This window comes from Thamnophis elegans, chromosome Z (genome assembly GCF_009769535.1).
Source record: "Thamnophis elegans isolate rThaEle1 chromosome Z, rThaEle1.pri, whole genome shotgun sequence".
Classification (NCBI taxonomy): domain Eukaryota; kingdom Metazoa; phylum Chordata; class Lepidosauria; order Squamata; family Colubridae; genus Thamnophis; species Thamnophis elegans.
In genome coordinates, this window is record NC_045558.1 from 117,197,975 (window position 1) to 117,213,848 (window position 15,874).

The window sequence follows — 15,874 nt, forward strand, 5'->3', positions numbered from 1 at the left end:
TCCTAACTGGTTCGGAAGAAGAGGTTCGTTAAATCTACCGTACCGGTTAGAAGAGGTTCCACTAGTGGACCCGGAAGTTCCGGAACTCCTGCCCCGGCCCTGTCACTCGCTCGCTCCCCCGCCCGTCCACACTAAAGTAGCCCAGCCCACTGCTCACTGATTGGCTGGAGTCCAGACAATCAGGGAGCGGGTTGGAGTCGACCTGCCCGCCACTAACACCAGTTTAAAAGCGCAGTACCAACGGCCAAAATTCCTCTTCCGAAAAGAGTCTTTTTTGTTCCCGAACAACTGTTGCATCGCGCTTGCTGATCGGGACCTTCCTTAGCTTTGCTTCGCCTTCCAGCAGCTTGTAAAAGCCGCAAGCTGGCATATGCTGCGTGGCCGAAAGGGGGTTTCCTGCCACCCCCATGCCCGCCTCCCTGTCCCCAGCATTGCCTGGCTGGCTAAGCCTGCCAGGTGGCGGGCCTAGCTGACCCGGTTGTCCCTTGTCCCTTCAGTTCAGCTTACTTGTTGCCTCGTCACCTGCCTGCTCCCGGCTGTATCCATCGCATTAGAGAGCTGCTGATTTTACCTGATGGTAAGTGACCTGGTGACCTTTCCTTACATAATTGGTGTTTTTTTTCATACTTTTAGATTTCTAATTTCTGATTCTGTTAGTTAGCAATTGATAAAACAAATCTTACATGAAAAAGTATTCGAAGCCTTCTTGGTTTTAATTGTAAATTTTTTCATTCCTGCACATTCTAATATTTATTCATTTTCATATCTTTGTTTTTGTTTTTCCACTGTTGTGCAAACACAATTCCATGTGTAAAATTAAATATGTATTGTATTCCTATTGAAATGCCCAACCAAATATTACTGGTTTTAAATCCATATCTTGCTTTACCATTGCTTCTAACCATGACACCACTAAATCTTGAATAGCTACTTGGTCTGTCCTAAGTACTGAACCTAATTCATATACTCTTGTTTTTTGAACTGAGGAATAAATTTCAGAAAAGGAAATCTGAATTGCTCTGTGAATCTACTTATGACATTCATTCTTGATCTAACTTCTTAGATGAAAAACTATATCTTTCCTGTTTGTTGGGGGACATCCTTCCTGAAAAGACTGCATATTGTTGGGTGAAAACAGAGGTCCCTTCTGTTACCTGTAGCCCTCAGCTTACAACCACAATCGAGTCCAATATTGTTTTATTTCTTCTGCAGTTTGTATTATTTAACAGGATGAAGAGGCAGCAGAGTATGACCGCTAGGACAGTCATCTTTCCTATGTAAGTAGCTGTTTTATTGCTTTGTGTGCTTGTTTCATCCTTAATATAGTAGTGCAAGCAATTAAAGTCTTCCTTTCTGTATCTCTTTGTGCAGGCCATTCATTGGAGCAAGGTGGACAGTGGATGACTTCAACACACAAAAGGACAGTAATCTTCCTTTTCTATTATTTTGTGTGCTAGTTTCATCCTAATGCAGTGCATGCAATGAAAGAGTTCATTTCTGTGTCTCTTCTTTGTTCAGGCCATTCATTGGAGTCAGTGATATTGAAGACTGGCAAGGACAGTCATCTTCCTTCTGTAAGTAGCTCTTTTATTATTTTGTGTACTTATTTTAATCTTATTTAAGTAGTAAGTACACAAAATAATAAATTTCCTTTTTTATATCTTTTTGTAGATCATCCATTGGGGCAAAGAATTCAGTGACATCGTCTTGGCCACTCCCACCAAGTCACATGACTGCCAAGCCACTCCCACCTGATCACATGACTGCCAAGACACTCCCACCCAGTCACATGGCCAGCAAGCCACTCCCACAAAGCAGGCCACACATATAGAAGAGGTTCCAATTTTTTTTCAAACCCACCACTGCTTTAATCATACCATCTGGTTCACATGTAATGATAAGCCAAGACCTCTGGCTGACTGGGAACAAACCAGCTGCTATTGCAGAGCAGTGAATTGCTCCTGCTTGGCAGTTTATGCTGACAGAATCAGCTAATTAAAAAACAAAATCACTGTTGATCATTTGCTTAATGTTACTTCGATACGGAGATTCTTATCTTGCTCTTTCCTTGACAAACCAGTGAAGAAAAAAATCCACACTTTCTGGTTAAATTGAGAGGGTGGTTCGACTGAGAGACAGCGGGTCAGCTGTATCCTACCTAGCCAGATTTTATCTTGGACTTCAGACCCTCCACCCTTCCATACCCGTCAAGTTAATTTCACAAACTACTTGGTCTAATTTCAAGTCTGTGGCTCTTGAGAGAAGAAAAGGTGGTCTGTTTTATCCACATACTCTAAACATGCATGAAAAGCGAGATAAACATTGATTAAATAAGTGTTTATGATAGAAGCAGTAAAACAGTCCACCCTTTTAAATCACACTTAAGAAGCCGATCTGTCATGGCCCCACCAAGGAGCCCCATTTGGAGGAGGAGGAGGAGGAGTTTGAACGGGGACCGTCTGATGCGGATGGCGTGTCTCCCTTGGTATGTTTGCACAGGCCAAGGGCTGAGGACGATGCTGTCCCAGACCCCTCAGGCATAGAGGGAGGTGGTTGACCAGACGGAGAACTACCTGCTCTCACAAACACAGGGGAGGATTGGCTGCAGACAGTCATTTGTGCTGACAGGCAGCAGATCCCCTCTGATGAGGAATAGCTGCCTCCCTCACTCGATCCAAGGCCACGGAGAATAGAGCAGAGGGAAACTCAAGAGGTCTGTGGGGTTACTCAGGAGGTCGCCTTGCCCCCTCCCCTCACAAGTAACATTTGGTGTGGGTTAACCAAGGAAAGCGGGGTGGGGGGAGTTTGTCTTTGCCAGGAGCTATGGTTTGTTTTGGTTTACTCTCCTTGGTTTGACTTGTGCTCTTGCATGTGTTTTGCCTTTGCCTCGCGGATGGCCTTTGGCCTCGTGGACTTGCCTTTGGCCTTTGTACCTGGACTTGGACCTTGCCTGTGAGCCTGCACCAGAGGTGGGTTCCTACCAGTTCACACCTATTCGGTAGAACCGGTTCGTCAAATCTACCGAACCGGTTAGAAGAGGTTCCACTAGTGGACCCGGAAAGCAGGCCACACCTACAGAAGAGGTTCCAAAATTTTTTGAAACCCACCACTGGTCCTTGGATATGATCATTCTACACTATCATGCTCATATTTATAAAACTCAGTGCCTCTGTGAAAGGTAAGGATGACTACTGCATTTGTGGTGCAATCAGAACATTCCGTCTGTTGAAGTTGTTTTAACGCAAACCAAAGATGTCTTTTAAAAAACAAGTTTACATCATATTCTTATGCATGCCTGTGCTGTGTGTGAGGTAATTTAAGGTGGTTCTGACAAGTGTCGTCGGCATCTTCATATCCGGTACATGGGCGGCAAGCCGCTCCCACAAAGGAGGCCACACCCACAGAGTAGGTTCGAACAATTTTTGAAACCCACCACTGGCCTGCACCCTCTCTTTGGGTTTCCTTTGTTGTCTACTGGTTTCTGGGGACTGAGAGTAGCTGCCTTCAGGGTAGTGTGGCATGGAAACTTACCGAGCCATTGCAGGACGATTTGTTGTGGCCTTTAATCAAAGCAATAAAGGATTCTAGTCTGTAGAGATTTTAGAGCTCATCATGGGAAACTCATCAAATTTGCAGATGGCACCAAGCTGACAGGAACAGCCAACACTCTGGATGATAGGCTTAAGATACAGAAGGATCTTGACAGACTTGAACATTGGGCACTATCTAACAACATGAAATTCAATGGTGAAAAAAGTAAGGGTCTACATTTAGGCATTAAAAACAAACTGTACAGTATGGGTGGTACTTTGCGCAATAGTAGTAACTGTGAAAGGGACCTTGGAGTCCTAGTGGACAACCATTTAAATATGAGCCAGCATTGTGTAAGCAGCTGCCAAAAAAGCCAACAGTTCTAAGCTGCATAAACAGAGGGATAGAATCAAGCTCCAGCACCCAGTTTTGGTTGCCACGATGTAAAAAAAGATGTTGAGACTCTAGAAAGAGTGCAGAGAAGAACAAGATGTTTAGGGGTCTGCAGGATAAAACATATGAAGAACGATTGCAGGAACTGGGCATGTCTACTTTAATGAAAAGATGGACTAGGGGTGACATGATAGCAGTGTTTCAATATCTCAGGGACTGCCACAAAGAAAAGGTGCGTCAGGCTATTCTCCAAAGCACCTGAGGATAGGACAAGAAGCAATGGGTGGAAATTAATCAAGGAGAGAAGCAACCTAGAACTAAGGAGAAATTTCCTGAAAGTTAGAAGAATTAATAAGTAGAACAACTTGCTTCCAGAAGTTGTGAATGCTCCAACACTGGAAGCTTTTAAGATATTGGATAACCATTTGTCTGAAGTGGTATAGGGTTTGCTGCCTAAGCAGAGGGTTAGACTAGTCCAACTCATTCTATTCTATTCTAGAACACCTGATCAAGAAGAAAAACTCTAAAAAATTGGTTGTTTTTGAGTAAACATTTTGTTCTTGCCACTTACAGAGCCCTATAAAATTGTGGTTTCTTAGGATTCTGGAGGTCATAGTTTGATAAACCCTGGATTTCTGTTGTGAGAGCAGGTTAAAACTAGTTCATTTATTCCCATGAAATAAAAGGTGATCCTTAAGTATGATGCTCTCAGTGTCTCACCACCTGAGTAGGTGGTCATCATTTTTTATTATAGCTGTAAAAGATTCCCTCCTGCATCTCTGAAACAGGTACTTGCTGGGTATCCGCAGATACTCAGATCCATCTTGATGCTTCTCCTACATACGGTGATATTGTTCAGCTTGTAGTGGCAATAGGGAAAGGAAACCTTGAATAAATCAAGGTGGAAAGAGCTCCACTATTTAATGGGTTTAGGTTTATTGGATTTATATTCCGCCCTTCTCCCAAGGACTCAGGGCAGTGTACAACATAAAAGGGTGTCTTGGAATTAAGCAAGGACGTATTAAAAGACCTTCATTCTTTTTGGCTCAGCTCGCAAAAAATACAAAGCCATAACCTCACTTGTGCAAACCTTGAACTGCAAATAAATGGTTTGTTCATAGTGCATTATATAGTATCAGAATTGTTGATTCTACAAACCTTGGCAATTTTTAAGACTTATGGACTTAAATTCTTAGAATTCCAATGAGGAATTTTGGAAGTTGAAGTCCACAAGTCTTACATTGCCAAGTTTGGACACCCCTACCACAAACCATACTTACACATGCAATATCTTAATTCAATGTACAAACCTAGTCTTTGTGCTGATGGATAAACTTCATATGTAAGGAACTGGTGAATTGCTTTGGTTACCAAAATTTCAGGACACCATCAGATATTATTCTTAAGTATTGACCTGGCTTGACTCCCAAGATCTTCACCTGAAACTCCTCACTCAATGAGGCAAGATAGACAAAATGCCTCTAATCTGTGGAATGCTTTCCCCAGAAATCTCTTGAATGTCTTTCCAGGCCTAGGTGAAGAACCTTCACATTTCCACTTTTAATAACTTTTTTGTGTTTTATACCATGTCAGATTTACCATTGTCTGTGTAGCCCCTGCTCTGGCATCCTCACACCTTCTTTCCCCAAAGGACTGAGGGTTGGTGGGGAGAGGCAAGAGGAAGAACCAAATGGGGCTGCAATAAACTTGTATGAATTTGCCTGTCGGAATTTGGGAGGGAGAAGGCAGCTGAAGAAAAGCAGATCACCATGGAACTGGGTTTGTGACAAAGCGTCTTCAAGGACTTTTGCCCCGAGTGTGGAAAGTTACCAGCCAAAACACCTCAGAGTTCCCAAAACATCCAGGTGGAAGTGCATTGGTTGCATTTGGACTGCTCAAGGGGGGGGGGGGGAGGGATGGAATTAAAAGTAGTAGTTTTTGTCTTTTGGAGCGAGAAATCAGATTCTGCCTGACTTTACGGTAACCAGCATCTTTTAGTAAAAGTAGCTTTACTTTAACCAAATTGAGTCAAGGGGTTTTCTTCTCTAAGGAATCAGACTGGGACAGGTCTTACACCATAGTTATTGGCATTGTTCTTGCTGCTGTTGATTGTGTTGTGGTGGTTGCTGATTGTGTTGGTTAAAAAAAATGTTACTTTTAAAAAAAATAGTTGTACAATTTGCTCAGAAAACTACTCCTGAAATAAAAATATGAATAATCAGAAAGACTCTGGAGATTGGGCAAGTAGTTTTTTTCCTATGTTAACATATTTAAAGTATGTAAACTCATACTTTAATACTCATAATTTGACTCATTTTCCCTTTTCATTCCAAGTGAATGGTGTAAAAAGAAGCTGGGAAGAGAGGCAGAGAGTCATCCACCAGAAAAAGCCCGTTTCAAAACTGAAAGCTGCAGGCTATCTTGAGTTTGATTACTTGGAAAGCAGCTTTGCTTGGAATCCAGCCTTTCTTAATGAGAGAGATCTCAAATGTCCCACTGATCCAAGGCAACAATGGAACTCCAACGCTGTTTACAAGCAAGTCATGTTGAGATGAAGTTTGAAAACCACTTCCCCAAACCAACAATCTCCTGTTGTATTGGGTGTACAGTTCTCGGAATTCCCAGCATCATGAATGGCTAGGCTAGCTCAGATGTAAAAGATACCAGTTTAAGAAACAATTCTCGAGTCGCCCCTCTTAATCTCAGTGTAAGCTTGTTCTGCAAGTAGTTTTGAAGGGTCATGAAGTCACCGCAAATAGTGGGCGTTTTTCCATTTCTGAGTCACAAAGAATTCCAGAACTCAGTTGTGAATTGCTTTTTCTTATTGAAACTCACCCAAGCTGATCGGATGTTTACATTTTTAGCAAGAGTTTGCAGAGACCGCAATCTTTTATGCCTCCAACCTGTTAAACCTCTGCTGCCCCCAAATAGGCAGGAAAGGATGAAGTCTAAAACAACTTTACAAGTTGGGGCTTTCCATCTATAGTCTGAAATACCAAGGCCTCTGTGCTGAGAAAATCTATACTATCAATAGAAGAGAACATTGTAGCTCATGGTTGAACTCTTGAACCCCTGGTGGTCTCTTCAGCTTGGCTCTTGTAGACCATTTCATTACCCAACTAAGTAACACCATCACATTACCTAGAGGGGCAATCACAAGGAATCTGCTAGCACCTTTTTCAGACTACTGAAATAAATAAACACCTAAGCTGTTGTGAGCTGCAGTTCGCTTCATCAGATAGATGGAATGGCTAAAGCAGCATTTGTCAACCTTGGCAATGGGTTTCTCAACTTTGTTCAACGGTCCGATCTAAGCATAGTACACAAAATTGTCAGCTACAATGTTGTCCCTGTCAACAACTTATTCAGCTTCAACCACAATAATACACAGGCAAATAATCAATACAAACTCAAAAGTAAACCGCTCCAAACTTGATCGCAGAAAATACGACTTCAGCAACAGAGTGGTCAATGCCTGGAATGCTCTTCCTGATTCTGCTGTTACAGCCTCAAATCCCCACAGCGTCTATCTCAAATTGTCTACTGTGGACCTCTCCCCATTCCTAAGAGGTCCATAAAGGGGGTGTGCATAAGCACACTAGGGTGCCTACCATTACTGTCTTACTGTCCCCATTTATCTGTATTTACCCCCTTTGTTCATGTTTATGTTCATGCCTATACTTGTTATCTTGCACATGTTTGACAAACAAACAAGCGAATGAATGTGTGGACTTCAATTCTCAGAATTCCCCATGCTGGCTGAGAAATTATGCTGCCTAGTTTCAGAATGAAAATGTGCAAACCGCCAAGCTTAGAGAGCACCAAGGACTCTATAGTTCACCCCCGAGCTATGTATACTCTTTTCCAATAGAGTAATGTTCTTATCTGATAGTGTCTTTTATCTTATTTTAGTTGTGAAGTGGTTCAGAGTTGTTCTGGAATTTGATGACCTCGACATTTGATGAACAAGTGAGTAGAGTTATCAGGCTATTTACTGCATGCAATAAATCATATTACCATTGAACTATGTGTCTCACTGCCTTCCCTAAGCTGAGTAATGAAAAAAATATTACAAAGAATATTGCACTGAGATGAATAGGAAGTAGCAATTTTTGCTACAAAAAAAAGGTAATAGTCATCAGTCTTTTCCAACTTGGCTCTCTTTAAGTTATAACTAACTCAGTTGCAATTAGACTAAGCTTAACCCAGCTCCTGAAATATCTCATTTGGCAATCCTAAATCTGACCTTTTTACTGGGTAAGAGTCTATTCTTAGCCTAGGCAATTTGAGACACCTTGGAGCTTCTGACCACTAGACTTCTCCATAGGGATCTTGCAGGCTCCTCTCAGCACTGTTGCCAACAGTTGATGCCCAGTGAGAAACCTGTGAATACTGCACTGTGCAATGAAATGGGATAATTATAAATTCTATAAAAACCCAAAAACCCTTGTAAAGTTACCTCATAAATCCAGGAGAATCCCTCTTTCCAAAAATCCAACCCAATCACTTTGCATCTCCATCACCTGCATAATCACTGTCTTCACCTCCTTCCTTCTGCCACATCTGCTATAAATTCCATGTCACCTTAGCCCAGTGTTTTTTCATTCTTGACAACTTTTAAGATGTGTGGACTTCAACTTCCAGAATTCCTCAGCCAGCATGGGGAATGGCTGGCGAGGGAATTCTGGGAATTGAAGTCTACATATTGCCAAGGTTGAGAAACACTGCTTTAGCCAGACCATATATCTGATGAAATGAACTGCAGCTCACAATAGCTTAGGTGTTTTATTTATTAAGGTAGTCTGAAAAAGATGGTAGCAGATTCCTTGTGATTTTTTTTGGCTATTATGGTTCTTTCTACAACACAGAGTGGCCCTCCTCCTTTCAAAAGAGTTTCCAAGTTTAATAGAATTTGTATGCCGCCCACTCCCATTGGGACTCCGAGCGGCTCACAACAAGACAAAAAAACATTTAAAATTTAAAAATAAAAAATACAATATTAAAATTCACATCATCCATTCCATCTAAGCGAGGCTGGATATCAATCAACAGCCCCAGGCCTGCCGGAACAGCCAGGTCTTGACGGCTTTGCGGAAGGCCGGGAAAGTGGTAAGGGTCTGGATCTCTGCAGGAATTAAAGGTAGCCCCACGCCAGCTAACAGTTGCCTAGCAGAGGGCCGCAAAGGGTGATGCAATGCACATGTGACCCCCTACGCTCCCCCCGCCCATGCGCATGCGATCCCACTGCATGTCCTTTATCTCTGCCCATGCGTGCCCGATCGACATGCATGCACGTGGCCCCCTGCACGCACCCCATGCATGCGCACTCAACCTCCCATTGTGTACGCGCCCCACACAGGCATGCACATTTCCCACATATGCCCCGGCCCCTGCGCATGCACAGCAGAGAGCCGAAAACTAACTAACTGGCAGGAGGTATGCGCATATGCATGGTGGAGCTGAGCTGGGGTGACGTGCCCAGAGAGAGGACTCCCATAGGTTCGCCATCATGGGTGTAGGGTCTTCTGCCTGAGCATGGATTGGACTAGAAGACCTCCAAGATCCCTTTCAACTCTATTATTCTGTTATTAACATAATGCATAACCTGGGGGGTAGATGAGAATACATAGCTTAGTGAATTTGCTTAAGGAAAATACCCAGAAAGAATCACCAATTCCATTGAAAACAGCTTGATACCAGTTTAAACAAAATGGTAAAATGCTCTTTTATTAGACATTAAACAATAGAGATGTGGTTTTTTTTTATCCTGCTCCCCCCATTGCCCCCCACAAAAGCTCAGTTGGGAAATATGTCACCCATAGGCATCCAGACACTTTTAGACTGGGTGGCCTGATAGAGAAATTCTTCTCCTGACCCATCTTCTGGATCACTCCAACAACGTATATCAATTCCATAATTCACCCAGGTCCTCTTCAGATTCCCGGCAGAAGCCCATTCCACAAGGCCCGAACCCTGTTTGTGAAAGAATCAACGTCATAATGAAGCCATTGTATGTTTGTTTACCTGACAAGTGATGGCTACAGAAAGAGACATGGTAGTGACCCAACAGTTAAGTGTGCCCATTTTAACAATCTCCTATAAGATGGATTTCAAAAGGATGGTCCAAACATAACAAAACATTAAAGAAAATATGAATATCTATTGGAATTTGTTTGGGCCTTAATGCTATCTAGACCATGGGTAATCAATCTTTTTATAACTACCACCCACTTTTGTATCTCGGTTCCACAGTAATTGTGATTTATAAAGTAGGGAAATAACTTTACTTTATACAATTTTTAAACTAGAGTTACAGCAAACCCCTACCGCCCACCATGAAAGCTGGAATGCCCACTAGTGGGCGGTAGGGACCAGGTTGACTACCACTGATCTAGACGAATAGAACAAGAAAGAGATAAAGTGAATAGATTACTGTAAATAGTAATCTATTATAGATTACTGTACAATAAAGTAAATAGAAACTGATTTAGGACTGAGGCTTTCAAAACTTTTGCATCTTTAGAGACCACAGTCATCCTGTAAGGGAGAAGGATGGCATAAAATTTTAATAACTAAATAAAATTTAATTTAAAAATATATCCTCTTCCTCCAGTTTGTCCTAGATTATTTATACTTCTTCCTTGTAGGACCCTCCCTGATACATAGCATTAGACTCATGCCAAACACTCTTGTTAAGTTTCCTGGAAGACCTTATCTGTGAATTTAAGATTTTATCCCCAGCTGCTATGTCTCAGCTATGAAGCAGCCTTTTCTGTGGTAGGTCATCTAATATGAGGGGTCCTTGAAGTTCTCTGAACTTGGTTGTTCTCTTGCAGATGTTTCATTGCCCAAACTAGTTGGACGAGCCCGGATGATGTTACTTAATTTGGGTAACGAAACATCTAAAACAACCAAGCTAAAAGTGCACCAGAGATCCCTCATTTCAACCCTGAGCTACAAATATTGCTGGTAATAGAAGGACAGGACATATCTTGTCTGCTACCAGATTTAAAGGAGGCCTTGCCAGAATACTTGAGATGGCCTGCTGCTTATATTTCTCACAGGGACCATGAAGCAGTATTGCCAGAGATTTCTGGGAGTTGAAGTCCAGACATCTTCAAGTTGCCAAGGTTGAGAAACACTGCATTAAACCATGCCTTAATTCTGGCAAAGAATCTAAAATGGAAGCTGTCTATAAATTATGCTTAGCATTCTAAGTCTAGAACAGGGGTAGTCAGCCTTTTTATACCTACTGCCCACTTTTGTATCTCTGTTAGTAGTAAAATTTTCTAACCGCCCACCGGTTCCACAGTAACGGTGATTTATAAAGTAGGGAAGTAACTTAACTTTATAAAATTTATAAAGCAGAGTTACAGCAAACCCCTACCACCCACCATGAAAGCTGTAATGCCCACCAGTGGATGGTAGGGACCAGATTGACTACCATTGGTCTAGAACATTGCTTTATTCCTGGTCTTCTGTCATCTCGAATGCAAGTCTCTTATTGAACAAAACAAAAGTAGCTTTAAAAGATATCATTCCTTAATTTGCTCCTTTTTGCTCTTCATTTAAACCCCTGAAGATCTGGTCTCCAAATGCCAAACCAGATACAAGTCCCCACAAAAACTCATTTCCCACCAGGGAAAATATGATACACATGCCTTGGATGATATTCCACAGCTACCTCTCACAAAACCCAACAAATATCAATCCCCCATATGCTACCAAAATATGCACCCACAAAAACAAAAATGACTGACCTATCCCCCAATAATCCCCACAAAAGCAGGGGGCGGGGGAAATCCCCTATGGTTCAAACTCCGAAGCATACTCACACAGACTATAAATAGAGGCAAACCTCAAAAATGCTCATCTATTGAAAAAAAAACTTCTATAGCTCACAGGCAACATTGACTAATGTGTGTGAGGGGGGAAAAACCTAACCATATAAAAAAGATACTGTTCTTTACAGGTCTAGTATTCTTGGGATACCAACAGAGGCGTATTCAGCCGGTATGAACCGGTTCGCCCGAACCAGTAGTGGGAATTGCGGATGGGCCCGTCCCAACTCTATGCTGTCCCATTTAGGCACGTTTTCAAGCCACACACATGCATGGAAGTGCGCACGCTCACATTTGAGAACCGATAGGGAAAGTAAGTGAATACCATCCCTGGATACCAATCTGAGAACTGAAGGAAGAAACTGAGGTAAAATAAACTAGTCATTGGCTGAACAAGCCAGGTTTTTACTTTGCTTTCTGGGAAGACTGACTTTGGCTTGTTCAATAAATCAGCTGTGGAACTCAGTTACATTTGAAGCTGGACAGGCCACAGTGCAGTACTCATAGTCCTCGATGTCAGGTTTCCTAATTGATTCATGAGTCTCGAGCCAAGTTTCAAAATAAAACTACTCAGTTATTAGGAGCACCGTTTGGCAAGACCTTTTTGCAATCAGATCTGAGCTTCATTTGAATTATAGCTGAACTTTACCCCTGTTCCTCCCCTCCCCTCAGTCTGTGTCATAAATCACATTCCCCAATGAGGTGCACCCTTCCCAAGCCTGCTGCAGTAATCTGAGATTCTACATACTAGCAGAAAGTATACGTGGAATGTGCTCCCCCCCCAGCTTTCCTCACCATGGCAGCTTTAGGAGTTGATACTCAATTTACAACTGTTCATTTAGTGACAGTTGGCTGCAATGAGCTGTTCCATGGCAAGTTGGCATGTTGAGTTGAACATGACAAATTGGCCCATACTGTCCCACAGTCTGCAAGGACACTCACCTCTTTAGACCCGAAGTACCACATGGCTTGGATATCATGATGCTCAGCTAAACTTCGACTCAAGTAATCCCGGGAGCCAGAGATGATATTCACCACCCCAGCAGGCACGTCGGAGGTCTCCAAAACCTGTTAACAATAAAGAAGTTTGGGGAAGTGGATGCTACCAACTACCTAAACCAAGATGCAGTCTCCTACAGTACGATACGAAAATAAACCAATAGGCTCTCCTTGCAGGATACCACCTATCTTTGAATATGTAGTTCTCCTGCTTTGGAGATGATTCATATTGTGTCTGTTTTTGGTATTGAGGGGGAAAAAAAGCTGCCACAGAACCCTAACTGCAAAAAATGAGAACATAATGACTACTATAATACCATACTGACAACTATTTCTAGGCGGAGACTAAGTGAGCCCACATGTACCATTTTTAGTCCTTGACTTACAACAGTAAATTTAGTGACTGTTCAAAGTTACACCGCCACTGAAAAAACTGATCTATAACCGGTTTTCACACTTATGAAAAATGTTGCAGCATCATCACAGCCATGTGATCAAAATTCAGACGTGTGGCAACTGACTCATAATTATGACGATTGCAGTGTCCTGGGGTCATGTGAACCCCTTTTGTGACCTTATGATCAGCAAAGTCAAAATCGGGAAGCCAGGTTCACTTAACAACCAGGTCACTAACTTAATAACCGCAATGGTTCATTCACTTAACAACTATGGCAAGAAAAGTTGCAAAATGGGGTAAAACTCACTTAATAAATTTTGGGCTCAGTTGCGGTCGTAAGTCAAGGATCACCTGTACCATGTTGCTCATGTGTATATGAAGCCCTTACTTGTTTCCTATAGGTAGTCCTCGACTTATGACCACAACTGAGCACAACATTTCTGTTGCTAAATGAGACATTTATTACGTGAGGTTTGGCCCATTTTACGACCTTTCTTGACATAGCTGTTAAGTGAACGGCTGTAGTTGTTAAGTTAGTGACACAGTTGTTAAGAGAATCTGGTTTTCCTATTGACTTTGCTTGTGATTACATGACCCGGGACATTGCAACCGTCATAAATATGAGTCTGTTGCCAAGCCTCTCAATTTTGATTACATGATACTGCAACAGTCGTTAAAAGTGAAAAATGGTCATAAGTCACTTTTGCAGTGCTGTTGTAATTTTGAATGGTCACTAAATAAACTGTTGTAAGTCAAGGACTACCTGTACTTTCTTTTATAAATTGAACAGGAATAGGGAAAAGAAGCCTCATCCAATCAAAAATTGTCAGGTTTGCTTCTGGCATATTTTTTTTCTCCAAACTGACTGTTCCCAAATTATTTGTAAATTGATACAGAAATTCCTATGCTATAAAATTATTGCTGCAGTACATTATTGTTCAATCAATTCACCCAAAAACAATCCTTGTTTTGATAAATTGAGGAGTCTTTTTTTAGAAATCAACATCTCTTGCAAATTTAGAGGATAGCGGAAGAACATTCTTAATACCATTGCAAATGTCGGGATGATTTATAACAAAGGAGGAGGCTTTGACCTTTTAATGATCTAACAAAGATAAAACATGGAAACACAATTCTTCCCATCTCCTCCTCTCAAACAGTTTGAAGAAGATCTCTTGGGAGAAAGTCAGAAGTAGACACTGTACTAATGAGTTCGGTTCTGTTGCTATGCAGAGGCTCAGGCATTTAATCATTTAATTTAATCAATTTATGAAGCTGCCCATCTCAGGAAACGATTCTGGGCAATGGACATTATCATATAGAAATAAAAGCAATTACATCATAAAGACAAAAATTCAAATACAGAGAAACCAAGAAAGAGTCAACAGAGCTAATATAACCAGGAGACGGCTCCTTCCACACTCTCAGGGTGAAATCTGTAGTTCAATTTTGATAAATTTTGGCCCAAAGGTGCTTTTTCAAGAAGCAACTAAACTTTCTTCTTTTTCTTTGAAGCTGTTTTGCTTCTCATCCAAGAAGCTTCCCACAACATAGTCCTTTTGGCAGTTCCAAGAAGGCTCCACACCCGTTGGCACTACTCAATTGACTCTGAAGACACAGATCAACCTCCAAGTGGCTTCAACGATACTCTAAAAGAATGCAAATGACCAGCCTGTCTGCAAGGAATATAAATCCGTACATTCCCCACCATCTAGTCAGAGCTGAAGAAGCTTCTTGGATAGCAAGTGAAATGCCTTCAAAGGGAAAAAAAAAAAAAAAAGCAAGCCCAGTTGCCTCCTAAAAAAGCACGTTTGGGACAACTATGACCTGGATGACTGAGAATCTCTGAAGATGTAAAATTTTGGGCTTCTTAACCAGAATTCTGCACTTGGTTCAAGTTGGTGGGTCCTTTCAGTAAAAGGAAAAAAAGCTTCTTTATTCCTGACAGTTGCCCACCCTCAATATTGCAATCGAACGCTTGTCTTCTCAAATGTCAGACATATTTGATTCAAAGCATCTCATTTTGAGCAGGTATGGATGGCTAGACAAGATAATACCTGTTATAAGGATTATGAATTTTAATCCCAAAGGATCCTGTGTCCTATTTGAACGACAGCATTTTCATCCCACAGAAAGAATCTAAAAAGCCAGCATTTGTCCATCAATGCTGTTCCGACAAAAGAAGGTGACTCTGCTTAACAGTATACACAACAACTGCACAAAACAATGCTACGGTTTTGCTAACCTTGGATTGGGAGTAAGGGCTTGTAAAGTGACATTGCGTTCTTTATTGTCTACCTTCTCTGTCCCATCTTTAGATCTCCGTTCATTTTCCCAGTAGATGTAGCACATCTTGCCATTACGACAAGCTTAGATTTACTATTTGCATTTGGAAATCTTTAATATTTTTCCCACCGGTGATAATCCAGAGAGTCATGATGATCTCTTATGAAATGAAAAGACGCACCAAATCCTCCAAATGGCAAGAAGACAACATATGAGGAGATGGGGAAGCAAATAATAAAATAAGGAAGTCTGCCATGTTTAAAAAGAACCACTTGGATGTTTTGAGAAATTTGAACATGGAGCCCAACTGGATTTACAGAAAAAAAAATAATAATCAAGTCCACCATTAGAGATTTCTGCATATGTAATGATTCCCTCAATTGGTGTCTGCCAACTATGCCAGATTATAATTTCACTATTTCCGCAT

General features: G+C 41.6%; 1 protein-coding gene across 1 annotated transcript in view; it reads right to left on the bottom strand.

The window, feature by feature from the left end:
- Positions 1 to 9,632: 9,632 nt before the first annotated feature.
- Positions 9,633 to 15,874, bottom strand: part of ALDH16A1 (aldehyde dehydrogenase 16 family member A1) — a 52,646-nt gene continuing 46,404 nt past the window's right edge. Inside the window, 2 exon segments of the mRNA XM_032234687.1 lie at positions 9,633 to 9,897; positions 12,708 to 12,833. Of these exon segments, the coding sequence (XP_032090578.1) occupies positions 9,721 to 9,897; positions 12,708 to 12,833 (303 nt within the window). The 3' untranslated portion in view covers positions 9,633 to 9,720.